Raw genomic sequence first — 26,264 nt, 5'->3', positions numbered from 1 at the left:
CCTGCCCGAAACGACTTCTTCGTAAAACTTTCTGCAATAATCCGGCATAAAAAAACGCAACGAAGCAGCATCTGCCGCTGTCAAAAAGTCCCTAATGCGAATCGGGGTGAGTCCCCGTAATACGACAGACGCGACTCGTGCGCCGTTTTTGCGAAAGAGGAGGAGGGAGAGAAAGAAAGAAAGAGAGAGAGACCTTCCTCTGCCGTCATCAGCAACTACCGCCACGAGCGACACGGGGAACGGTCCAGGTCGCGGCAGCTGGATTTGCATTGTAAAGTTTCCCGTCTCTCGCGTCCTACGTGCGCAATTTCGCTCAATTGCGCCGTCGCCGCCGCCGCCGCTGCTGCCGCTGCCAGCTCTTCGGAACGGGTAAAGCTAGTTACAAAAGCTCCTTCTCGCTTCTTCCCACCCTCGTCTTCCATCGTCTTCCGCGATCTGATAAAGGTTCATGCATTCCGCTCTCCCAAAGGGCTCGATTCAGAGGAAAACGCGCGCGCACGGGAGTTTCGGTAGCAACGGAGAAACGTGTAATGTCGACGTCACTTACTGAAAAGACAGTCGGACATTTTATCTCTGCTCTGTGTAGATTCTGCGATAAATTTGAATCGATTTTGTGTTGACGAGAATCCGAGTGAGAAACGTCGCTTTTGACGCAGATGCGATAATCACATTGTTAGTTTTTATTTTTCGATGCTGACAAGCGCAAACAAAATAATTGTCACTGTACTCACCATTGCAAACCGTTTATTAATAAATAGCTTATACTTGTTCTCGCTAATTGTCAATTATGATGCACGACTGTGACGTATGTGTACGCCCGGCCGCGCGGGCGCGATGACGAAACACACGGCGATGATAAATAAATTTCATGGCAAAACATTTTTATCTTCATCCAAGCTTTTGTACGATTGTCCGATCTTCACGGAATTGTAAACGGATACAACAACCAGGCAGGAAGAACCGCGATTAAGTCAATTATCTCTATGGCTGACGAAACGTACCCACACACAGACATAATAATGTAAATACGCCAAATATCCACAAATGTGCGCACATATTTACGGCTAATTTATGCAAATCGTTAATTAAAGGAAATTGTATTTATTATGTCAAACTCACCGCAGTCGCATTTGCATTGTAGAACTGCACATTCCTGGTGCATAAGAGCGAAACTGTTAGCATGAGCTGGATCCGTTGTTGGACTCCACGAAGCAGCTCGAATTATTAAAACATTGCTGTTTGTCCCGCTCCGTAGTGACTTTTCCCACCGTATCTGATAATGCAGCGAACTCCATAGTACGTAAACAACGTCGAAGCGAAGTTATTGCAAGAGCAAATAACATTAGTATTCAAAATTAAATAACAATATAACATTTTACTTAATAAAGAAATATATCTCTCGGATAATAAAAGAGAAAAATTAAAATATTGTTTTTTTAAGCGCGCGTTTCAGACTTATAATTAAGTAAATTTTACGCGTAGTAAGAGCGATCAAATATTGATTATGTTGATGTCAATGCCATCTTATTCCTCGTATAAATCGCAAAAAGCGCAGCATTTTGAAGTAAAAAGGAGCGAAGTTTTTCTAGCGGAACACGGTTCGTCGATCAAAACGATCTGGCGTTCGAAACTTCGTTAATTCCGGAAAACTTTGTAATTAGTCTACTGGCAGGCTGTCGTTGCGCTATCAGTGCGAAAAATATGCTTGAAACTTGGCGCAACAGCGGATGTTTCGACAACGTGATGTTGGTCAAGACAACAAAAGCGGAAATAGCGGGAAATTTATAGATACTTAAATTGAAAAAATATGCACTCGTTTGTCGGACATTCGACAGGTGTAAACGTGTCGCTGTTAGGTGACAAATCTTTACCGCGCAACTGCGTGACATATATATATATATATATGTAGCGCTACGTTTTGGCGTATGTTATCTCATTCATACGTGGGCGATATATTTGTATCTGCTTGACGAGTATCTGTCGAGTGGAAGCGCATTATTTGGAACTGCCGTAAATGGTCCGTTTCCATGAGAGCTCCGGTGCGGTGCGAGTCGGGTGGACAAATTACTTGCCCGCAACCTACCTGCTGTCGCATGCAAAATATCTCGCCTGCCTAAAATTAACGGCGGGACAAGAGCCAAAACAGATGGACAGGTCTTCAATTGCACGGCAAGTCAATAGAAAGGTCTTCTATTTCTGGACGTGTGCGCGTGTACATACATATCACACATGAATTCCAACGCCACGCCAATAACTCAAATGTCAGTACAATTTTATTTCAACTCCCGCTTTTTCCCGCGCGAAAAATCCTCTTTGTCCGTGTTTTCACGTGTCGTGTTTGTTTGTTCTTGAATATACAAAACTAAAAAAAAATCGCAATGACGGTTAAAACCGGAAAACTTAATGAGAAAATAAAACGTTTAATATAATATATATATACATATATATATATATATATAATATTTATATTAATATAAATATAATATATATATTATATTATATTTATATTTATTTATATATTGTATTATATTTATTTATAAGAAAACAATATATATATTGTTTTCTTTTTTAACGTTAATAAAAAAGATATTAACTGGATAATTTACGAGCGGATTGAAGAATCGCAATGTCGAATCCGCGGGAGAGGACACGGAGAGAGATAACGATAATTACCAGCTTGAACGAAGGACGCGCATAAATATGCTCATTCCTCCGGCTCGCGAGAGAGAGAGAAAGAGAGAGTTGCGAAACGTTAATATCTATACGTTGCAGGAAGTCACGCGGTTTACGAGAGATATTTCAAGGGACACAGGCAGCGCGCGCAAAAATCCACCAACGAGTTGGTTTGAACATTCTGTAACAACCGGACATTGTTTTTTTTTCTTTCGCGAAATCAATCTACGGTACGCGCAGAGACCGATAGAGCGTGCACGTCAAGCGAACCGAAACGACGATCGATTCTCCGGACGAAATGTAAATCGTCAGGCGGTGGTACCCGATGGAATACAGTAGACACTTCGTGTTGGCTGAAAGTCTGGCACAATATACTTTTCTCTTCACGTTCCGTTATTCAACGATACACACAATGTGTGCTCGTCATACGGCGCGGATACTACGCGACCGATTGACTTTCATGAACACGTCAATCACGGTGTGACTCATGTAACATCGTCATGTAGAGTCTCTCTTTCTCTTTCTCTTTCTCAAATTAACAACAGAATAAAAATAACCGCGGGACTTTGCAGTTATCGGGTTCGATCACGCGTCATTCTCGAGAAATCTGTAGAGGTCGGTAAAACGCCAATTATCTCGGCGTATGTTATCAACGAAATAAAGACAAAAAACATAAGGAAAGATTTATATAATACATATGATGTGTACCATCTTGCGACAATTATATTTATTCGCGTTTATCTTCAAACGATCTTCTCGAAGACGAGAAAAACCAAACACACGATACTTCCGAGAAACGTGCGTAAAAAGAAAACCAAGTCTCTGATTTGATATGATTTGATTGCTTTTAATTATTGCATATATATAACACAAAGAAACGTCATGTGTATGTTTTATAACACACGCGTATTACTTGATTCGTTAGTTACGCGCTGTTGGACTTTGTTTTAACGCACGTAAAATTGAAAGTAATGAAGGAATTACGTAAATCGATACACATGTCAGCGCGACATTGCAATATACAATAATATTTGGATTTTTTTTGTTTTATCCGATATATACGTGTTTGAACGTTAAAATGCCGCAAGATGTCAAAAAAAAAAAAAAAAAAAAAAAAATAGAGTATAAAAAACTGTTTTGAAACAGTGCTCAATATCATACTTTTAAGTGTTTAATGAATAAATATAAATAAATTTACTCGGCGCAATATTTGATAAAGATCGTTCACTCGATGTACAAAACTTCGGTTCAGCGAGTTCAGTGTAAACGCGAGACTCTAAATAATTACCATTATTAAATATTTGTTTTTTAACTTATATCGAGAATCAGATTGCGGAATATAATTTGATATGCAATCTCTTATATTGGGAAAGCGCAACAGTTTTTGATCGATTTTGTAATAGACAAACTGATGGAGTCACTTTTACTTAAAACACAATTGTCCAAGTATAATAAAAAAAATTATAAAAATACAATAGGAATTACTTGATAGAACAAATAGTTTTTAATAAAATTACTTGACGACAAGTTTTTTTTTAACGCGAAATTTATCAAAACTTTTGCACTCGCCTAATATAATGCAGTTTGATAGAATGACGGTGGTCGACGGTTGCTACATGAGCAACGTAAATTACAATGCGGGTGCTTTGTGTAGATCAGATCGGTATACACTGAACTTATACTGAACCTGTTCCCTGTTCCGCGCCGCAAACTTCCTAATTTACGTCATAATGTTTCACGTGACGAGCGTCCAAAATTACTCGCCATAAACGAAACTTCGAAACGATCGCGACGCTTTAATAAGCAAGCCTATATAAGACGTGCTCAATGTCTCGAAATCTCGGATTTTCATTTCTAATTTCTATCAGATATATATATATATATATATTTCTCTCGATTTATATCCTCTTGATCTTTTACGGCTAAAAGACCGTGCTTAACTCGTAAAAGGTATATGAGATGATTCTGCAGAATTTAAAGTTTCGAGCTAACAAAGAGCTCCGGCGTTTTAAAGCAAATATTAAAAGAACGATTACTCTTAAAATAAATCCTTAATAAGGGCAACAAAGAAAGAAGAAAAGAAAACAAAACTTGCTTATTACCGCAGGAAGATAAAAGATAAGAAATTTATTTTCGAGTTGGAGATGTAGCGTGCTGTAAAATAAAATTTTCAACTTTCTTAATTTGTGTGTGTGTAATTTATATTGTACACACAGGAAATGTGAGATGACAATATATTTAGTTAATTGAATTTGTACAAGCATGTGTGACAGTCAAAATTTAAAATCCTTTATCGTTATACGAATAGAAATTTGCATTAAGTCCCATGTATTTGCATAAACGAGCGAAAACGATTTTAATAACATTTGTATAAAAACCAAACGAGTTAAATTTCTCGAAGGGGTCGAAAATCACCCAGGCAATTTATTTGACACACAGTTTACATTGCAAATATGAAGGTCTATGAAAAATCATGGTATAAAATACACGCAATAAATATACTCCGTAACTGCTAAGTATCGCAAAGCCCGGTGAGATTTATCATTCCCGCGTGTAAATGAGAAAATAAGAATTTGCGCGCTTGTGAAAGTTTTTACCTTGTGGAAATTAAGATAATCTAAATCTATCTTCTTGAAAGTGCACGGTGAAACGCTTCTGAAAATCTGAATTCAACGAAGGATCAAATTAACATATTAATCGAAAAAAAGAATAGAAGGCTTCAAAGACGCCAGATTTTGAATAATATTAGATCGCATGAAAAAAAAAAAAAAAAAAAAAAAAGAGATCACAAATTGACGGTTACTCCGACATACATAAGACGACAAATAGATTCGTAACGCGCTTGTTACTTCCTTACCTAAGGTAAATTATCTCAATTTTTGAAGAACAAACGAGCTATAGCAATCGCCGCGGCCCGTTGAAGTCTTTCAAACGAGTAAAATGACAAATTGCTGCGCTTCGTATCTCTTGTGCTCTCTAATATCGACGTAATCATTGTTAGTGGCAGGAACATATCACACCCGCAATTTCATTTCTACTTCCTTATATACGCGCTCTCTGTACATTCCCTTTTACATCTTCTCCTCAGATAGCGTGCGAGGAAAGAGAGGCCATTACACACGTCCCATTTTTATCAATCCAAGCGATTTACCACTGAGGGAACTGTAATGCAGAAAAATGCTCTGAGCGAAATTTTCAACGATTCTAACCGATGGAGAGAGAGAGAGAGGGTAGGAGAGACATAGTAAAATGCAACGACTGAGAACGATCGCTTTTTTCCTTTTCCTTTTTTTCCTGTTTATTGGACATTATTGGGTTCTCCTTCGAGATCGGCAACCGGTATAGCGGCTCGGCGATTTAGCTTCCGATATGCAACCTATATCGAGCCGACGATTCGATCGTGGATTATCAAGTTTGGTCGGTTAGTCGTCTACAGACAACTCTAGTTAAGTTTATATTTGACGAAGTGTGGGGAAACTTGGTTTGCGAACCGGTTACTAATGCTAAATTTACTTCGCCAACTGTGTAAACTCACCGTTGGAACATCAGCAGCGCAGTCCGCGCGCCAGTTCATTCATTCGTATTTTCGAAAACCAATATCTACCTGCTTAAGCTAATATTCAACAACTAAGTGTTAGAATTATCAATAACTATTGACTCATTTTCGATAAGAGAGCGCGTTGCCGGTTTGTGCTCGGCACACAACAGGTGTCATCGTAAAAAATATAAAATCCAAAAATAAGCTGGTTATGCGTCATAAGCGATAAATTAAAAAGGAAAACATAAATACTTGAAAATGTGATTAACACCACGATATCTGCAAAAAGATACAGGTAGGTAAGATTCATTCTGGTGTTGACTGCTTTGAAGGCGGGTTTAAAGACGTAGAAACAGGTTTGATAGAACGTAAATTAAAAGCAGAATGAGCGGTTATTTATATCAAACGGGCGGACTCAAGAAGAACAACAGGTTTAATGGGATTCAAAAAATATTTCGTTACGGGTTTAAATAAAATAAATAACTTTAACGAGAGTTTTTTTATTGTTTAATTTCTCAATGTGCATGCTTTATAAATGTCTGTATTAACAATATACGTTATGTTATAAGAAATACTTCTTGACACTGATTTGTTGACATATAATATATTGTTTTATTATCAGTTTTTGTTTAATTTCTGATATCTTCGTGATAACATTACTTTAATTATACATACGACAAAATATATAGCAATTTATTAATTCAAATATTGACTCAAATGTGCTACAAGTGTTATTTGTCGATAGACGCTATCTAATTTACACATATAACTACAAGGATAAAGTATGCAAATACCTTTAGTTATCATCTGTGACAAGTCACATTAAAATACATAACAATTTGATAATTTAATTTTTTTTTATTTTGTAAATTATTTCCAAAACTTTATTTTCCGTTAAATATTCCAAAGAGATTAAACAAATACACCACTTTTATCTTATTCCTTTGCAAGAAATTTTGATGAGAATATTAAATGCAAAACTTACACAAGTTATTTTTGCGTTACGACCACTATAAGTACGTGATCTTCAAACTTCTGTATTGTGGTAATTGCGAGTACGATTAACGATATTAATGCGGTGACATCTGCGCTGCCTTGAGGTAATGACTACCATATCGGCAATGCGAAAGCGATATGACACACGGAGAAACATCAAAGGCGCAGTCGTGGCTGGTGGCCAGCCTTCCCGACATTACGTCGGCCGCCGGTCTGCGCACTTGAAAGCCGCGAATGTTCTCAGTGAGGTGCAATGCACCGAATACGTGAGAATGCGCCACTGCATCATTTCGACGTATCGGTTCCTCTCGTGAATAGCAGACCGTGCGCGATAAAACGTTCGGTGTTTGCAACCCAGATTGGAAAATGAGAACGATAGTGCATCGAGAGACTGTCATTGACCTTCAACTTGTATCTGAGACTTAACGGTAATCTATGTTCCAGAAATTGGTGGATTTAGTAGAACGAAATTATACTACGTTATACTAAACTCTCAAAATATGTTGTACATAAGATTTATAATTTTATTTACTGAATATATAAATAATATTTCTAAATTTAACATTCTCAATTTTTATCTTTCTACTTGAAAATAATAGATTAGATATATCGAATGTTAGCTACATCTAACGATAAGTGATTATTACAAATCGATAACTTTCTCACATTATTTCTTATGGAACATAAATTGATTAATAGAAAGAGAGAGAGAGAGAGAAAGAGATTGTTATTGCATCATCTGTTGTAAGTACATATCGAGGAGTAAAAGATTACATATCAGAGACTTCGGAAATATGTTTTTTTCAGTTAAACACATCTCCGAATTGTTTGAGAATTAAGTGTCTCGTCAAAATGATCCCAGAGACGCCAACGCGACTCGTTATCAATCACGTGATTATCGAGAGAATCGCAACGTGAGAGCAAACCTACACCTGTCATACTGCTATTACGTATCGCGTGCGAATAAGTCACGTTTCGAGTAGCATTTTAATTTTTTATGTAGAAAAAAAAAGCAACTTCTCTTGCAGACATTTGCATGCAGTACGTGATAAGCTAAGAAAAATTATTTTAAATTGTTAATGAACAATTATTGTCACGCGCACGCGCTTGACATTCATCAGTCAAGTCTAATTTTCAACTTTTACGCTATTATTATTTTTCGCAATTTTCAACGGAGCAAAATCTTTTCCACAAGATATATCGCGCTTCCGGATGTCATTTTTTTCTCTCGCGAGTCATATTTGCAATTTACCGTAGATTCAACCGCAAGGAAGTACGAGAACAATTAAATAAAAATTACGTGTCACACTTGTCGACTACAATTTAACCGCAAACAAGTTTAATAGGTTTCATTGTAAACATAACTTGTGGAAGCGCAATTCTACATTGTGTCGAGAATATTGTGCGCAAATGTTGCAATTGTATAAAATTTAGCGAGATAAAATTTTTACCTATTTAAATTTTAACTATAAATAATAATCGTGTAGAGAGCAAATTTTTATTTAAGAGTTTACTAGCACAATATATTTTCAGACATAGAATGTACGTTCGATAACATCGATGAGAGATGCGACGATAATAGAAATAATCTCTGTCTCTCTCTCTCTCTCTCTCTCTCTCTCTCTCTCTCTCTCTCTCTCTCTCTCTCTCTCTCTCTCTCTCTCTCTCTCTCTCTCTCTCTCTCTCTCTCTCTCCCTCCCTCCCGTAGATTATCATTTCATAAATCTATCATCAAATTATATACGTGAGTGTATGTTTTCCGGTAAAAGAAGCGCAATAGATAATCACGTGTTGCTAATAATGGATATCGCGTGGGAGTATTATGTCTACACAAGAATAATGTTATAGAAACAATCAAAAAACTTTTCTATAAACTTTAGAAACAATCAAAAAACTTTTCTATAAACTAGATAATTGTCGAATTCATTTTTCTACTTAGAACATCGCAACATTTTTTATGTAAGTTTTTGTTTTCATGTACTTATTAATGCAGTTCTTTAAATTACGCTTTTTTTCAAGACTGAAGAATAATAATTATTATTATAAACTAAATCAAGAAATAAACCTTTTCAATAATCATACGCTGAATGTACGTGTGAATGTACGTTAAATATGTATACATACATATTTTACATTTGCACATCGGATTGCCCGAAGCCGAGCATCGTGACCTCAAGGATCATTGGAAACCGTCCGCGCCGTGATTTTATGTATTGAATCGCATAGCGCACACCATAACTCATGAGTGTTCTTGGGACTATTGAAACGCAGTGGGATCCCACACTTCTTTCTTCATTGGATAGGTTATGGGCGGGAATAGCAATATACTCGAAATAATAGTCGGAGGTCCGATCCAGTTCGCCAAATCAATCGATCAACTCGAGTGAAAGGGACCGTCTTCTCTTGGAGAAAAAATTATTATGTGTGGATTCGAACTCGGAATATGTTCGCAGCCGCTACTTAGGCCGTGAGATCTGTAGGCTGGTCATATTAAATTATGTTTTTTGATAATAATAAAAAAAAGTAAAATACACAAATTATTATATGAGAAAAAATTAATATCATTGTTCTTAATAATGTCATTGTTCCATGAAAGGAAAAAACCTCAAGGTTGTTTACTACCGTTTATAAATTTTCTACATGTCATGTTGTTTGCTCATAGTCAATGTCTCGTGTGATTTCCAGTTAAATTCTGCTTTTCTATTTGTCTACATTTAAATAATGAACTTTGTTCCATTCGAAACTCGATGATGGGGAACGTGATATTGTGTGCACGTACCGATCATCTTACCGACATATCATTTCCGTGAAGTTTAACAGATTATCAAGGCTAATGCAAAAGATATACAATATGTAGATTACTATATTATTATTATATAATTAATCACAAAGGGTAAAGATTTTTTAAAAACGTGGTTTTTTTTGAAAAGAAAAAGAAAAATTACTAAATTAATATTAATGCGATACTTTCTGAACTCAAAATCACTCCCGTTAGAAAAGTTCTAAATTATGCCACCGTTGTGATAAATTTTCAATAATAATAATAATAATTTACATCGCTAACGAGTGATAATCGCCACAATTACCCACAAATTAAAAAAAAAAAAAAAGAAAAACAGTCACAAATAATATATCCTACAAAAGTTTTCGAATTCGTCGCTTTTATGTAGGTACTCTATCTTGCAATAAAATTTAAATCAATTTTCGAACAACGTTCAGTTTTTTTTACACACACACGAATATTGATTTTAAAAGCGGACAATTTTATGCAATGTCGTATAACGTTATCCGTCATATTCTGATGCGAAGGAGAGAATTGTATTTGAATACGATAAAAGTTACTTTCCTAAACTGCAATAAACTCCAGTTACTCTCTCCAGCAATGGCAGCTGAGAACGGCGCTGCAGGGAGGTATCGGAGAATACGCGCGTAAATATAGCGATAAATCTGAAGGTAACGGAAATGAGAATATATATGTGCGGAAGCGCGGCGTGATTTAAATCCGCGCAAGCCAACGCGAGCGAATTAGGCTAATGGTGTGCGCGCGCGCGAGTGTGTTTCGCGTAGCTTCTCCGGCTCTATAATAAACCCGATAAAATCAATAGAATCTGAAGTAGCGCGGAACGAATTTTCTTCGGTCGGAAGAACGAAGATAATGTAACGTACGAAAAATTGCTCGTTGCAACAGACTTTAGCGGGTATTGCGTTAAAACGTGCAGCAACTGCAGATACATTCGCTCCTTCGCCCGCCATATCAGCAATGCGAGAAAAAATTCTTGGCACGCTTCGTGCAGTAGCTAATGTTTCAGTTGCAATGGTAACTGGATATTCGGCTGCGAAAGGTCCATACTCTTAGTACTCGGCTCACGGAACCGGAACGACCTCGTAATTCGGGTGTACAATTGGCTCCTGGCAATTATCACCCCATTCAATCTAACTCGGTGTATTTATTTTCCCGGTAATTAGAATGGATAAATTTGCAGAAGCTTTATAAGCGCTCGAAGCTCAACAAATCGCCCCCCCTCCTCTCTCAACCAACATTTTGAACGCTTGCTCGCTACTTTCTGTATCTCTTTATTTACTTGTTTCTGTGAACTTTTTTCTGCATCTCTTTTTTCCCACTCACTTTACATTTAAATGATGGATGTTTGATATATGTTTTACAATTTTGTTTATATATAGATTGTCTGTATGTATATGTGACATCTATTGGTTCTCTCTTTATCAATGTTAAAACGATTAAAAAAAAACATGAAAAAATCCAATAATATTTTCATAAATTAATTAATATTTTCATTAATTATAGTTGTTTTAGTTAAACGAAACAATTTCAGTTCAGGATTGATTGCAAATTTTATGCTTAATGTTTCGATATATATTTATTCCTTTCGTGAAACTTGGATTGATTTTTCGACAATAAAATCAGCTTCGTAGATTGGCGCAAATACATCTCTAAAGAAACATTCATTATAAAGCAAGTTTTATATTAAAAAACAAAAATCAATCGATGAAACCAATAGAATGAAAATCAAACCTAGTATTGCCAAGTATGCTTGATAGCACATTGAAGTGTGTTTCTCGCGCTTTTTGCACGACTTTGGCTCTTCGCAGAAGTCGCAATATGTGTACACGTACACGTGGACGTCCGCATTGATTTATGTCGTGGTGTTGGCGACAACTCGAGACGAGAGAGACACACCTGACGGGTTGAATGAATGCTATTTTGTGTGACAATAACACGCGGTAACACCGCTCTGCTCCGAAACATGGGAATTAACGTAGTGAATTAATGCGACGTCTGCGAGATTGCGGCTGCAAAAACAATAGACACGTGACTGTTAAGAAAATATAAATCACATTTGACATTGGTATAAAACTCGGTTCTCTCAAAAAGTTATTTTCTACACGATAGACGCGCATAGAATTTCTGTCAAACAGATTACGTTTATGATTTATTGCCGGCGATTTCTTACAGTCACGTGTGTGTACCCGGTTTTGTTCAACGCTCTAGTATGGGGGAACGGCGTTTATAACGGCGCTAAAGACTCGCTTTGATCTCCGAACACACTTGTGTGTAGCGCGATAAGAAACGATGGAAGATTTTCAGAATTTTATATCATGTTGTCTCGTGATAGCTGTTCACGTGAACTCGGTCAAGGCTGTATAACAATTTCTGAAAGTGTTACATATGATTCCTAATTGTCTCAAAAACACACACATTTCAATGAGAAATCTACATTTCAATGACAGAGAAGTTAGTTTTACTTTTATATTGAAACAAATTTAAAAATAAAGAAATTTAAAAGTTTTTTTTTCTCGGCCGAATTGTAAAACAACAATCTGTTTAAAAAAAAATAAGAAAATTGGAATTACAGAACTTAATTGTTTTCTTAAAAATTGTTTTCTTAAACAATTTCTTAGATGAAAGACAAAGTTTTAGATGTTACTATGCAGCAATAGACATTCTTTTTTGTTGAAAAAAAAAAAAATGTCCTCTAACGACATCGTTTGCTCTATCGCAATGGAGATAATGCTTACACACCGTCTAGTTTATTTGTTCATGTGACACGATAGCGATAGACATGCGAGAATTGTGGGGAAAAATTGAGAGAGATTAAGTTTACCAAAGCGTTGCAAACAACTAAAAGGCATTTCGTGTTTTTATATGCAATTTGATTTATAACGGTTGATGATTTATTGTACTTTCTGTGTGACGAGATGACGAGAAATCGCGCGCTTCATAGTTGAGAAAAAAAATCGGTAAATATATACGCATCCCGGATGACAATATATCATACGACGTATTTGCATTCGCGATTAAATAAAATAAGAAAAAAAATACTTACCGTGCCTGACCGGCGTCAATACACGTTGTCGTACTACGAGTTTTCTAATGTTATTTTTGCATCAATGAAATATTAAATATGCAACGTGAATTTTACAATATTATATAGTTGCTTCGCTTATTTATAATGATAGCAAACGAGTTCCTTGTGTAAGTTCGTGATGTAATTGCACGAGAGAAACTGTTTCACTTAATTGTAATTACTCATCATTAACAAAGATAAAGAAGTTCCCCGAAAAAAACTCTATGATTCGCTGTCATCAAAAAACTGACGTCATCGATGCTCGATGACGTCGCATGCGCGTAATTTTTACAAATACGCATAAATAAACGCTGTTATTATTGTTACAATATTAGCGTCATATAACAAATAGATATTAAATAGATATTAACAAATAGATAATAACAAAAAAATAGATATTAGTAAAAAATAATGTAAAAATAATATTCGTGAAAGATTAAATGTGTCTGTTGTGCACGTCTATTATTAGACAAAGGTCAAACACCGCCTTGAATAATGCCATTACTCGGAATATTAATCCTTGCATCCTGCGACCCGTGACCTGAGAAAATCGTGAAATAATGGCGTATCCTCTCCCTGGGACTCTCTTCGCTCAAGTTGTTCGCGCGATCTCGTTGAACGCGCCGTTTACAGAACATTTAGCTACGATTCTCGCACTTGACTAGCTTGCAGTTCTTCTTTCGTGCACACGTGCGTGTTCGTAATGTTTCATTCAGATGACGACCGATCGTGTTTCCCATCGTTTTTTTATTGGCCTGCAATAAAGTGCGGCTTCGTCGTTTTCATCGACGATAACGAACGTGAAAAAGTGATTCCCGATTTCCGCAAGAAATCCGCGGAAATACGAAGGAACGAAAAAGAAAGAAAGAAAAATACGACAAACCATAAAAGGCCCGAAAGTCACGAGGGTGCGAGAAAGATGATCGGACGCGGAACGAAAATAGACGTCGTCCCGGTAAGTCGACGCAGCAAAAGCTACAGGGAGGAAGCTGCCAAGCAACGCGAGCAAATGTAGGAGGAACTGTCACATTCTCGGAGAGGAAAACGAGCTAAAAGCGAAACAGAAAATGGAACCGCGAACGAGAAAGGGGGACGAGTAGTACATGAGGAGTGAATGAAAGTGGGAGAGAGAGGGTAGGATCGCAAACCCATTGTTTCCAAGTGCGATACAATGGATTCTCGGTTGTGTTAGCTCTACCGAGGCTGGCACCTCATTGGCCACTCGCGTTAACGCGTACACCATCCGGCCGAGAGTCCTCGTTGTCATTTTGCACACCAAACGCATATCGCGTAAATGTGCATTGTGCGCCCAGTATTGTTCCGCGTTGAGCGGACCATGGCATTGCGCGGGATAAGGAACGAAGTTGAATGGTGGAAAATGGAAAGTGGTCCGCGCGCCGCCGAGGAGAGTTACTACGAAGGAGTGCCGGGCACAATTCCGCTGCTTTCCCGTCTCAATTTTGCGAATCTTTGTGGCAAGCAAACAAGAAAAGGAGAAAGACAGAGAAAAAGAGAGAGAGAGAGAGAGAGAAAGGAACATTGTTTGCTCGCGAGTCAAAGACTGCTTTCTTGCGTCTGCTTTTATGAGGCTTAATTGTGGTTTTCAATATCCTAGATTTGTGTAACCGCAACGCGTATCCGTTTTATCACCGCAGAGAACAGCTGTCGGCATTCTCGAGAAAGAAAATCGCTACTATATTAATCATATTAATTACTTCAATGCTTATGATGCTTATAAATTACTTCAATGTTCATTATTTCTATGTAAACGGTAAAAGGATTATAATGATGTCGTCTTGATGATTCCAGTTTCTTTTGTATTTGTCCGTAAAGTGGGATGGGTTGTAAAATACGTAACACAGTTTTGTCAAAAAAAAAAAAAATTTATTTCCACCAAGCGCTCTAAATTCTTCGTTTACAATGTACATCGCACTTAACGGACTACTTTGCCTTAATGATGAACTTACAGTCGCGCGATAAAAAAAAGTGCATAAGTCAACAGATATTAGACATGTGAGCACGTAGTGTGATAAGATACTTAAATAGAAATTCTTAAAAGTTCATGCGTATACATAATATAGTACGTAGGAAATGGGAAAGAATTGCTTTTTTTTTTTTTTTTTTTTTAACATATTTCTCGTACTTTCTGTTGTACAACAACTATTTAAGCTTAAGAAAAAGGGAAAGAGAGAAATAAATCTTGACGCTTCAATATTAAATAAATTCGTACTGATAAGAAGATTTGCGCAACAGCTTTACGAAAACAATTTATAATGCATTGACAAAATGAACGTTTGTTCTACATACATACGTCGGATTATTATTATTATTCATACGCGAGAGAACGTCACGGCGCTTATTATTATGTTCTTAGTGAACTAAGCTACGAAGAATGTTTTAATGGCTTAGTTGCGAAGATGCAAACATGAATGCACAAGAGCATTTCTTTTGTTTTTATTTTTTTTTTTACTTTTAGAAATACTAATACAAGACGGCGCTAGAATTGATAACAGGCGCTGTCATCATTAAAATTCGTAGACGATTATTACGAGTTTGTTGCGTAAATGTATTCGACAATAGGTCGTTTATAGACAATTATCTCACTCAGAGAGTCAAGTGTCTTTTCTCCTTTCTGGAAAGAATAATAAATTTAATGAGCGCACTACATCAATAAACAATAGCGCCAGAAGATAAGAAAAGCCACCCGTGTTCTTCCGGACCTCTCCCCTCTTTTCGGCCTGGCTCCTACCCACCGTAGACCGTTCTTTTTCGTTTGTCTTCTTCTCTTGCGAGCCGAAGTTATCTTTCTCTCTTTCCAGGTCGTTAGCATAATAACGTCAAGCGCTTCACCACGTTGGGTAGTCAATACGTGTCGTCGCTCCGATCGCGTCGCATTGATCACATTGAGTCACATTAGCGTCTTTCGCGCAATTACATAACGAGACGCGCGCAAACCGCACACACGACCGCAATATAAACGTTGGTTACCGACGAGTTCGCGGTATTATCTTCTTACCGGAACTTATCAACGCGCGCTTACCGCATTTTCTTGGTAGCGTGGTCTCAACCGCGACACAGCCGGTGTGCAAAACTCAGAGACTCGACGAGTATAAACCGTGCGTAGAGGTAAAACCGATTCTTCCGTGCGACACTTGTACGATATATATATAGAAACAAAACCGTGTCTCGCGCGCGAACACTTGAAACCTCGAGCATCTCTTCAGAAAGCCACTCTTTCTCGTAAATCGAGCGTCTGGTGTATCGAGTGACACTTCGATACATACGATTCAAAATCTTTTAAAACTTCGCATTCTTATCACCCAGAAAACGAATCTCGCACACGACAGGCGTTTAAAAACGACGGCGAGTCCGGGATGACGACCCAAATCCTATCAATGGTGGCGGATTATCTAGTGTTCATCGGATTCATCGTGGTCTCCTTCGTGCTGCCGCTATGGGAAAGCTTCAAAAAGAAGAAAAAGGAGACCAAGGCGACCTATGTGTTCGCGACCGGTTCCGTGTCGATGGGCGCGATGATGCTGTCGATCGCGCGCGGCACTCTCGGCGTCCGATCTTTCCTAGGTTATCCGTCGGAGTTATATTATCGCGGCAGCGCCATGTGGGAAACCTTATACGGAATGCTGCTGGCGTATCCTATTGTCTGCTTTATTTTCGTTCCCGTTTACTACAGTCTCGGCATCACGTCGGTCTACCAATATCTGGATATGAGGTAATTTCATTATCTTTGCTTCTTGACGCACAAAAACGTGTGGCCTTTACTGAACGTGATATCATTTCTTTATATTTGTGAAAAAAAAATATAAAACATTCATTTCCTGTAGATGTTATGTCTAAATATATATATATATATAATATGTAGACGCAAAATGTGTAACATGTAAATGGAATATTTTTAACACGTGACAAATTGAGTGATAATAGTGTCACACTGTGGTGGTTACGATAACACACACAATTAATGACAATAATTACAATAATAGAATATAGATAAATTTCATATAATTACGTAATAATTAAACATCTTTCAATGGGACAGATAACACATTAATTCTTAACTGACTGTTTTCCACGTGCTTGTTCGTCACGTGTGACGCGCGAAGACGTAATACACGATGATTAATATTTCAGAGCGCACTTTGATCTCCGATTATTTTTTTTCTGACGTTAAAAAAAGAATGTAGCAATCATATTCGATTAACATAGAAATATACCTCGCAATGTCGGATCTGTTGCTCGAGAGTTTCTCTTAATTATTATTCTGGAATTTTCCACAGATTCAAATCAAAATTGGTCAGATGTTTGGCTAGTTTCTCGTACATCATACGAAGTCTTCTAAACTTGGCGGTCACAGTATTTACCCCTTGCGTCGCCTTGAATACAGTGATAAAGCTGCCGTACTGGGCTAGTATCGTGGGAATAACGGGTATTTCCGTAATTTTCACGGTCATGGTAAGAACATGTGTCCTTGTATATGTATTTACATACACACAGTTTACTAATATCGACGATTATTTTTCAAACAAGACTCTGTTACGATATAATGTAAGAACAAATGTGACTTTAAACATTTTACTTCGATTTAAATGTTGTGCTTAAACAAAAATAATTTTTGTTAGACAAATATCTTTTTTGTATTCGACATTTACTAGAAACGCGACAGATAACGCGTAAGATATGTTTCTTCTTATTCACAAAATACGTAATAATGAAATTATACGGATTCCCAATTAATTTCTCTGCAAAAAAATAAATAAATTATTTACAGCGAGTTTTCTCAGCCAACAATATTTTCGGAAAATCTGATATTTTGGATTTGAACAAATATCGTGTGTTTGTCACGCGAGAAAGCTATAGCACTGTAACATATTTCAGAGTACATGTGAGAGCTTTTCGCGAAAATTACATTTGGACGGCAAATTACTTATATGTGTCCCATAGGAAATTCGAACAGTCAAACGCGCATATAATAGAAAGCCATTGACAACAGACAAAATGGCAACGTAAACAATTTTATTTTGAAAACTAATGGAAAGAGCGCGTACGACCTTTAATATTCGCTGAAAAAAATAAAACGTTAATGTGAAACGGAAGCTGATGCTGCATTCGCTATAACAGTAATTTCGGAAACAAACTGAACTTTTATGAAGAATGTAGCATCACATACAGCGGCAATAAAATAATTAAATTCTTAGATTTTTTCAATTCACAAAAACACATAATATGTATGTCTTGTTTTTTTCTCTTAGGGAGGCTTAAAAGCCGCTATCTTATCAGATGTTATTCAAGGCATTGCAATGATCGGTGTGTCCGTGGTGATCATCGTACAAGGAACAATCAGCGTTCACGGTCCGGCTAACGTCGTTAACGTGACTTATGAACGCGGACGATTGGACTTCTTCGAGTATGTTTGTTGATAACTCATTATGTATGCGTATTGCGAACGCGTATGTAATTTTAGTAAAAATTTCTACCTACAGTAAAACAAATTCTCTTATTGTTAGAATAGCGTGCACAAAGTTGCAAGCTGTGTTTACATAGCTTCGCATAAATAGTTTCGCATTTCTCATTTTCGGAACACAAAACTTGAGCATTATTTTTTCCAGATAGAAATACACACAATTTTATCCGATTATCAATAAATGAAATAACGTTACAATGCGTTTTTATATTAAAATTCTTTGCTGCGCATTTCACAATTCGACATTATTAAATTCCGCAACAGCGCAAAATTATTTCACGCGCATTTTCCGCATCTTTGAAATTTCGTACGATTATACGATATATCTATTCTTTTGCCAAATTACAGAGCAATTTAAATAATTAAGCTCTTTCTAACTTTTTCAAGATAGCAATAAAATAATAATAATAATAATTGCTATAAAATAATAAATTATTACGTTTATTCGATAATTATTTTTATTATTATTTTTTTTTTAGCTTTAATATAGATCCCACTGTTCGAGTGTCAACGGTATCGGCGACGCTGGGTCAGCTCTTCATGAGTCTATCCATTTTCGGATGTCAACAGAATTTTGTCCAGAGATACTGCAGCATGTCGAGCCAAAAGAAGGTCGTCAAGTAAGTAAACTTCTTGCCCGAGCATCTTATAGCTCCGAACAAATTTCTCAACGCACTTTTACCGCAACTGATAAATGACAGTTACGCGCGACATATTATGCACAATTTGTTGCACAATTCATAGTAATTTATGCAAATTATCAAATGAGCCTCCAAGTAGATAGAAACTACGTAATAGATACGTAATAATATAAAGTCAAAAGAATAGAAATAAAAGTCAAAAACATTTATGCCTGAAAACATTCGCATCTTGAAAACAATTAAATTATAAAATCTTTGTGTTAGGTTGAAACTAAAATTAACAAAAAATCCGTATAACATACAAATGTTTGTCGGTAAAAAAACCTGACGAAGTTTCTCGAAATTTTACAAACACATTTTTATAAACACATGTATCGTAAAGTACACAAATTGGTAATTCCACAAATATTATCGCAAAAGTGTTATTATCAACAAATTCTTAGTGATTAACAGTTACACATTAATCATCACTGCGTATTAATAAGAGAAAACCATATAATTAAATATTCTTCTCTTGAAATGTTTTTATCTTATTAAATAACAGCAGATAAGAGAAATGTTATTACATTGATCGCAAGTGTGCGATGTCTGTTTTATATCGTACACGACATTTGTGCATCTATAAAAATTTAACAAAAGAATATAAAGGTTTAACAATCTTCTACTTGGCAAACATATGCGGTCATAACATGTAAGATGTGCACGTGAGATGTCTCATATTTTTTGTACAATTTATTCTATATTGAAGGTTTTATTTAAGTTGTACTTAAAAAAAAAAAAAACAGAGAGATTTTAAAGTATTTTATCAGCTAGAGGTTGTAAAGATTTGTAGGAGAAACATATTAGTTGTTTATCTCACCAAGAGAACATGTCGATCGTTTAAACGTGTATTTCAGTCACAGTACATGTGATACATACGCGTGTGTCTATTTGTGCGACACGGAGACATTTTTTACCTCAATCACTTGAGGTTGACTAATGATTCACCAGCGTAAGTCATGTGAAGAGTATGACTCACATGAGTGAAGTCGTGCAAACACTTCTTAACGTAATGGAGATTTGAAGATGAAGAATCGACGCCAACAAAAAAAACTAAAAAAAACACACACAAACCATTAAAGAGAGTAATCGTATTATTCATCAATTTTCTAGAAATAATTTGTGCGGCTTACACGCGTATTTAATAAACAGATAAGTTTTCTCAATCATGTGCATCAAAAGACGTCGATGTCAAAAATTGAAGAAATTTCAAGTCTTTTTATTTTTAAAATATACAAAAACGTGTTTCTCACAAAAATATCATATCACTTTTTTCAACTTACAAGCGCGCGTTTTTTATCGTAAAATTAAATTAAGGAATTTTTGCGTGATATTTAGTGTGTAAAAAAAAAAGTTTTATGTCACTCAATTTTATTTCTATTCTTTACCTCTTACTGTTTGCAACATGTTTCGTTTTTAGTATGTACCAAAAATAAACTCTGTGTTGTACATTTAAAGCCGAGCGTAACTATGCTACGAAAGTTCGCACAAAACATCGACGCATTTGCCATTCAATATAAAAACCGCATGTTTTTCTAGTTCAGTGGTAATCAAAGGTATATAAAAGCCTCATGTATAGGATACAAATTTGCTGCGTATCTCTGTGTATACAAGCTGGGACATTATCGTGAAACGAGCATCACGTTGGCCCATAAAGTTTTATTGCACGAAAATGTATGGCTGTTGGAACCGGAGTGGACACTTTCGTGAGAGAAAAATAAAGTTGATCCAAAGACAGGCGCATGAGGTGTCTTTAGCCGTGGAAATTTATCGTTGGAATTGCAACGAAATTTCTTTAACGCGCCGTTTCCTTATCTTTCCATCGCGTTCGTAAATCTTTCAATTATAACTTGCAAACCTACATCGTGAAATTTTTAATACGCGTTTATTCACAAAGTTAAAAAAAAAAACACAAAATTGCTCCTTTAAAAGGTAAATTTACGTGATTACTAAAGAAGAGAATACGATGACTTTAATGACGTACACACGTTTATTTGCGACTAGCCTTGAATTAAATGTGATTATTGTGTCAAAAGCGGTAAATTAGTAGAGTCTCGTGTGTAATAACAAATTAATAGACTCGACGACGATTTCTCCCGCTTGTGTCGGCGCATCGTCGGCGACAGCGGCGAGAGAAGTTTTGAAGTAGTATAGAATCGGGCCGATTTAGGAAATTGTGCTCACACAGTTACTATTACCACATAATCAATAAGAGGTCCGTAGGGAGCTCGAATGGCGCCTCGCCAAAACTTTTAGTGTAGAGATCCTCGTTGTGTTCAATAAGGTTCATGATATCAATTCGAGAGACGTCGACATACGTTTCTAGGACTCTCTCTTTACTCGCGTTACCATTTATTAAAATGACTGAGTAAACATTGCGCAATGAAAGGGAGGAAAGTGACGTTTTTTGGAGCAAAATAAAATAAGCATTAAGCCGCTTAAAATATTCACATCATTTATTATCTCAAATACGAGATTCTCAGAAAATATTAAAAAATTGTAATAAACGACTGGCTAAAAATATAAAGCTAAAAATATATAAAGCTAAATATAACATTTGCGAAGTTGAGTTTCGCTTGAGCCAATGTATATTAATGTTGCGAACATATTATGTATGCAAACTGTCATGCTCGATCTTCTTGATCGCGCTTCCATCCATCAATTTGATTAAAAGTTACCGCAATACATAAAAAATTGATAAGTTTGATTAAATTACTTTTGCATCGTGCAAATTGCAGGTGTTCATGAAAGATAATTTATAGAAGAGGCTAATTGAGCTGTTTATGTTTCTGCAACTATTAAGATCATAAAGTTTAATATTAGCAAACGTATTTAAATTTATACATTAAATTTTTTTTCTAGTTCTGTGCGGTATTTAAAACTTGAATTTTTTTTATCTTTCTTTGGTATTTTTTCTTTTTTTGAATTCTTAATTGTTTACTTTTTATTTCATTTACTTTTGATACAAGTTAAAATTTTACGATTTTATACGCGGTTTTACATAATCTATTTAAAAGACAATTATTGTTTCAAAGAAGTTCACGGGAGATGATAAGAATGATTCTAATGCACTTGTCACTTGCACACGTGTGTCCGTTGTTCACGTCGTACATCACTGACAGTTCATTCACCATCTGTTCATTAGTTTTCTTCTTTTTTCTTATGTAACTAGAGTTTTCCGATGTACCTGTCGCGCATTATTGTGTTGAATTTTGTGGCGTAAGAATAAGATAAATGTTTTTCGCACAACATGCACGTATATTATTATCCCTTGCATTTAAGACATCAGTTTATACATGTCGAGATATCGTTAATGTCTTGACGTTTGTCGAGCAAAAAAAGATATTTTACTTCTACCAAGCAGTAATGAAAACAAAAAAAACTTTTTTAACGCGTTATCTTATAAATTTACACTCGTAGAAGCCGTCAGCGATGTTTTTTTGCACGTCGCACGCGTCGTTTTGATGGTGATTTTTCAAATAAACAAAAACGTTTTTTCGGAACTTCTTTTGTGACAAAAAAGAACATATTTCATTGTTTACTATATTTATTGACATGAAAAAACTTACTTTTTGAAACAAGACACTATGAAAACCGCCAGCAATGGTTATTCAGTTTGCAGAAAAAAATGTCGAGTTAATGTACAACAGTAAAACAATAATTGTTTTGAACTTGAAAGTTTTGCGGTAAGATTAGATAGAGAATGTGCCTCTAACAACGAGACAAATAAGTTCACTCGAACTGTGTATATTTGCAAAAGCGCACATTTAGCAGACGCAATAGTATAATCCAATGGGGATTTCTACGGGAAAAAAGCGATAAAAAAACTTTTGTGAAAAATCCGACAAAATTATGTATGCAAATGATACAATGTTGGATGCAAGTATAACATTAACTTTATAAAAATTGCATCACGCATTTGCATAATGACCCTCTGTTTAACATGCTTTACTGCCATTTATGCTGCTCTACTTCGCAGCAAAAATATATATTATTGTGTGTCCAATTTTCTTAAAATTCCTTTCTTATTTATAAATTACTTCAATGGTTTTTTACGAGTCATTTTAAGTTATTTTCGCAGAAATTTCTGATTTTTGTGACCAACGAATATTCTCTCTTTTTTTTTCAGGACAATGATGGCCAATATGCCCATAATCACGATCCTGTTCTCGTTATCTTGGATCGTCGGGATGGTGATCTTCGCTAATTACGCCGATTGCGATCCTTTGAGCCTGGGTTACATTTCCAAGATTGACGAGATCGTACCGTTCTACGTGGAAGACAAATTTCTTCACGTACCCGGTATGCTTGGCCTGGTAATGGCGACTCTCTTCAACAGCGCTTTGACTTTGGCGGTTTCGAATCTCAATTCCCTCGCAACGGTCACTTTCGAGGACTTTCTAATTCACATCCCGTCGTTGAAAGAGTTGAAAGACACGCAGCAGCTCCGCGTAATCAGAATCATCGGTGTTATCTACGGTCTCGTGATAATCGGCTTGAGCTTCCTGGTGGCAATGCTGTCCGGCGTGATAGAATCATCCATGCTGATGACTTCGGCGACGTCCGGACCACTTCTCGGCGTGTTTATTCTCGCTATGCTGATCCCTTGCGCCAACTGGAAAGGCGCCGCGGCTGGCATGATCTTCAGTCACGTAACCACGTTATGGATCACGTTCGGTCATCTCAGCCTCGGCACCGTGGTCGACACGCTGCCATTGTCGACGGAAAAGTGCAGCAACGAAACGTTCTCCTCGCTGGTCACAAGACCGATTAGCATCGAGGATTATGCGCAAAATGTCACGTGGACGAGGTCACAAGAGACCGCCACGCTGTCGTTCAACGAGACGAAGGAGAAGTGGTCGAATTCTCTGAACGCCATTTACAGTGTCAGTTACATGTATTACGCTTTCATTGGCAGCCTGACGACGATTCTCGTCGGCATCATCGTGAGCTTACTTACGGCCGATCCCGAGAACGACAAGTACGAGGAGCATCTGCTGCATCCCATGGCGCGAAAGGTGGCGGGATTCTTTCCCGGGAAACGAAGGCTCTACTCGAGCAGCACTCGTCTCGGCAATAAAAACGACGCCACGAACGGCACGAACGAGACTCTCTCTTCGGTCACGTGTGCCGCCGACGATGTTGAAAAACCGATTTCCCGGACGAATCAGGGATTCGTGGACGATAAGGGCAAGTTGCACTTGGACAACAGTTATATGGAAAAGCTGAACGCGCTGAAGACCGCGTCTCTCGACGTGACTAACGAGATAGGCAAACACACTAGACTCTGATTCGACGCTAGTCCCATAAGTGCGTGTTCCTCGTATATATTTTATATTACTCGCAGTATTAACATCGGAACGAAAAATCTCCTGAGACACTTTACGAGATTGGTGAACAAATGGATCAAGTTGGACGAGCGAACGGTTGTTACATTGTTTTTGTGTGTTAGTGTCAAATGTTGTAATTCTAAACGTGGTATGTGCGAATGATCTCTAGTGTGCATGTAGAGAACGTAATTACGCGTGAACAAAGTTTTCCTCGATTACAGTGCTCGAGTCGCGCACGCTCATATTCAGCTCAAAATATCGCTCAAATGAAAGCAATTCAGGAGGTTGCAACTAGCTAGGCAAAACAAACTTTTGACTTATGTGTGCCAATTAGAATTAACTGCTGGGAGCCGCGCGAATTTTGTAAATTTGATAGACGCGATTTGCAGGCGAAGATTGTCAAACGCACGTGTCGAATAAGTACTTGCGTCACCGCAACAAACGAGTTTTCTACATCTCGAACAGAGAAGAGAAACGGCGGAAAAAATCCGATGTAATTGCTTAGAAACCGGCAGAGTTTGCGTTTAGTCGAAAGTTAAACGGCAAACTTGTGTACGCGCTACCGATCACTCGAATACAATTTAATTACGAAATAACGAGAGACTGATGACCCAATCGACGGAAGCGAACGCCTTCTTCGCTTTCGTTCTTGTGTCATACGATATTTCATCCGGAACATGCGATCATATGTCGCGTTATTCTCTCACTACACACTCCTCTTTTTATTATTTGATAAAAGATTCGAAGTTCGGAGTCTCCTTATTTTTATCCCCTTGAACAGTTTAGAAAATATGTTAACGATATATTTTAATGTATTAGATATATACATATGTATTTTTTAAGTTAAGGTAGGATTCTCTATATTTATGTACATATATTTATACATGTACATAATTATTAATGTGGTATAAAAACTTTTATCGAAGAAAATTAAAGTCGCCTGTCGATTTCTTAAGAGTTCTACAGGAGTAAAGAAGGAGTAGTGTAGTTTAGTATAGCGCAGTTGCGAAAACAAAATGTGCAAGCATTTCAACAATTTGATATTAAACTCTATAATTAATTTTTTTAATTTTAATTGATGTTATATGATATTTATACACTTCTTCGTATCTAGCGAAGTTCACTGAAACTCAGTGGTCGTGAGGATTTCTTATTTAATGTATATTTAGATTTTGCAAACAATCAATACAACAGTATTCAGATTGTAAACGGGTTCTAAGAACCTTACGTAATAAATTAAGTGTTCTCTTTTTAAGAAAGGAGCAAGATATTGATATGTGTATGCACTTTTACGTGTGTATTGTTCTCGGATGCGTCAAGCATTGATGTTATAAATTTATTTTTATACTTCAGAGAAAGAATGAGATATTTTTTTGGCTTTTTTTTAAACAGAATATTTTTTCCCTGAAATATATATATATATATATATATATACCATGTATGTAATAAAAATAATTTTAATTTGACTAGTACTCGTTACTTTTATCTACACTGTTGTTATAACTACATATATTTATTCTTTTAACAATACAAAACTCAATATTTTGTAAATCTATGTTGTGGTTATTTGTAATCCTCACAACAACCTTTTTTTCATTAAAAGTGTCAAGTATTTTAAATAAGCTGTTTTTTCTCTTGTTAAAATTCTCTCTTTTCTTTCTCAGCAAACATGATACATATATTTTATAACTACTTTTGTAA

At 36.5% G+C, this 26,264-nt stretch overlaps 1 protein-coding gene across 3 annotated transcripts in view; it reads left to right on the top strand.

Moving 5' to 3' along the window:
• The window catches only part of LOC109855115 (sodium-coupled monocarboxylate transporter 1), a 28,825-nt gene extending 2,833 nt beyond the window's left edge, over nucleotides 1-25,992 (top strand). Inside the window, exons 1-6 of one of the 3 annotated variants that reach the window (XM_020428975.1) lie at nucleotides 7,412-7,635; nucleotides 16,399-16,804; nucleotides 17,370-17,544; nucleotides 18,342-18,496; nucleotides 19,033-19,173; nucleotides 23,363-25,992. In XM_020428975.1, coding sequence (XP_020284564.1) covers nucleotides 16,449-16,804; nucleotides 17,370-17,544; nucleotides 18,342-18,496; nucleotides 19,033-19,173; nucleotides 23,363-24,524 — 1,989 coding nt within the window. In that variant the 5' untranslated portion in view covers nucleotides 7,412-7,635; nucleotides 16,399-16,448 and the 3' untranslated portion in view covers nucleotides 24,525-25,992. Of the gene's footprint in view, nucleotides 1-7,411; nucleotides 7,636-15,893; nucleotides 16,805-17,369; nucleotides 17,545-18,341; nucleotides 18,497-19,032; nucleotides 19,174-23,362 lie in introns of those variants that run through there. The other 2 variants (XM_020428974.1, XM_020428973.1) reach the window with 2 other exon arrangements.
• Nucleotides 25,993-26,264: the final 272 nt, after the last annotated feature.

The sequence above is a fragment of the Pseudomyrmex gracilis genome, unplaced genomic scaffold, assembly GCF_002006095.1.
Source record: "Pseudomyrmex gracilis isolate BER0280 unplaced genomic scaffold, ASM200609v1 scaffold_81, whole genome shotgun sequence".
Classification (NCBI taxonomy): Eukaryota; Metazoa; Arthropoda; class Insecta; order Hymenoptera; family Formicidae; genus Pseudomyrmex; species Pseudomyrmex gracilis.
Note: the sequence above shows the minus strand (reverse complement) of the source record. Positions and strands in the feature narration are given on the sequence as shown.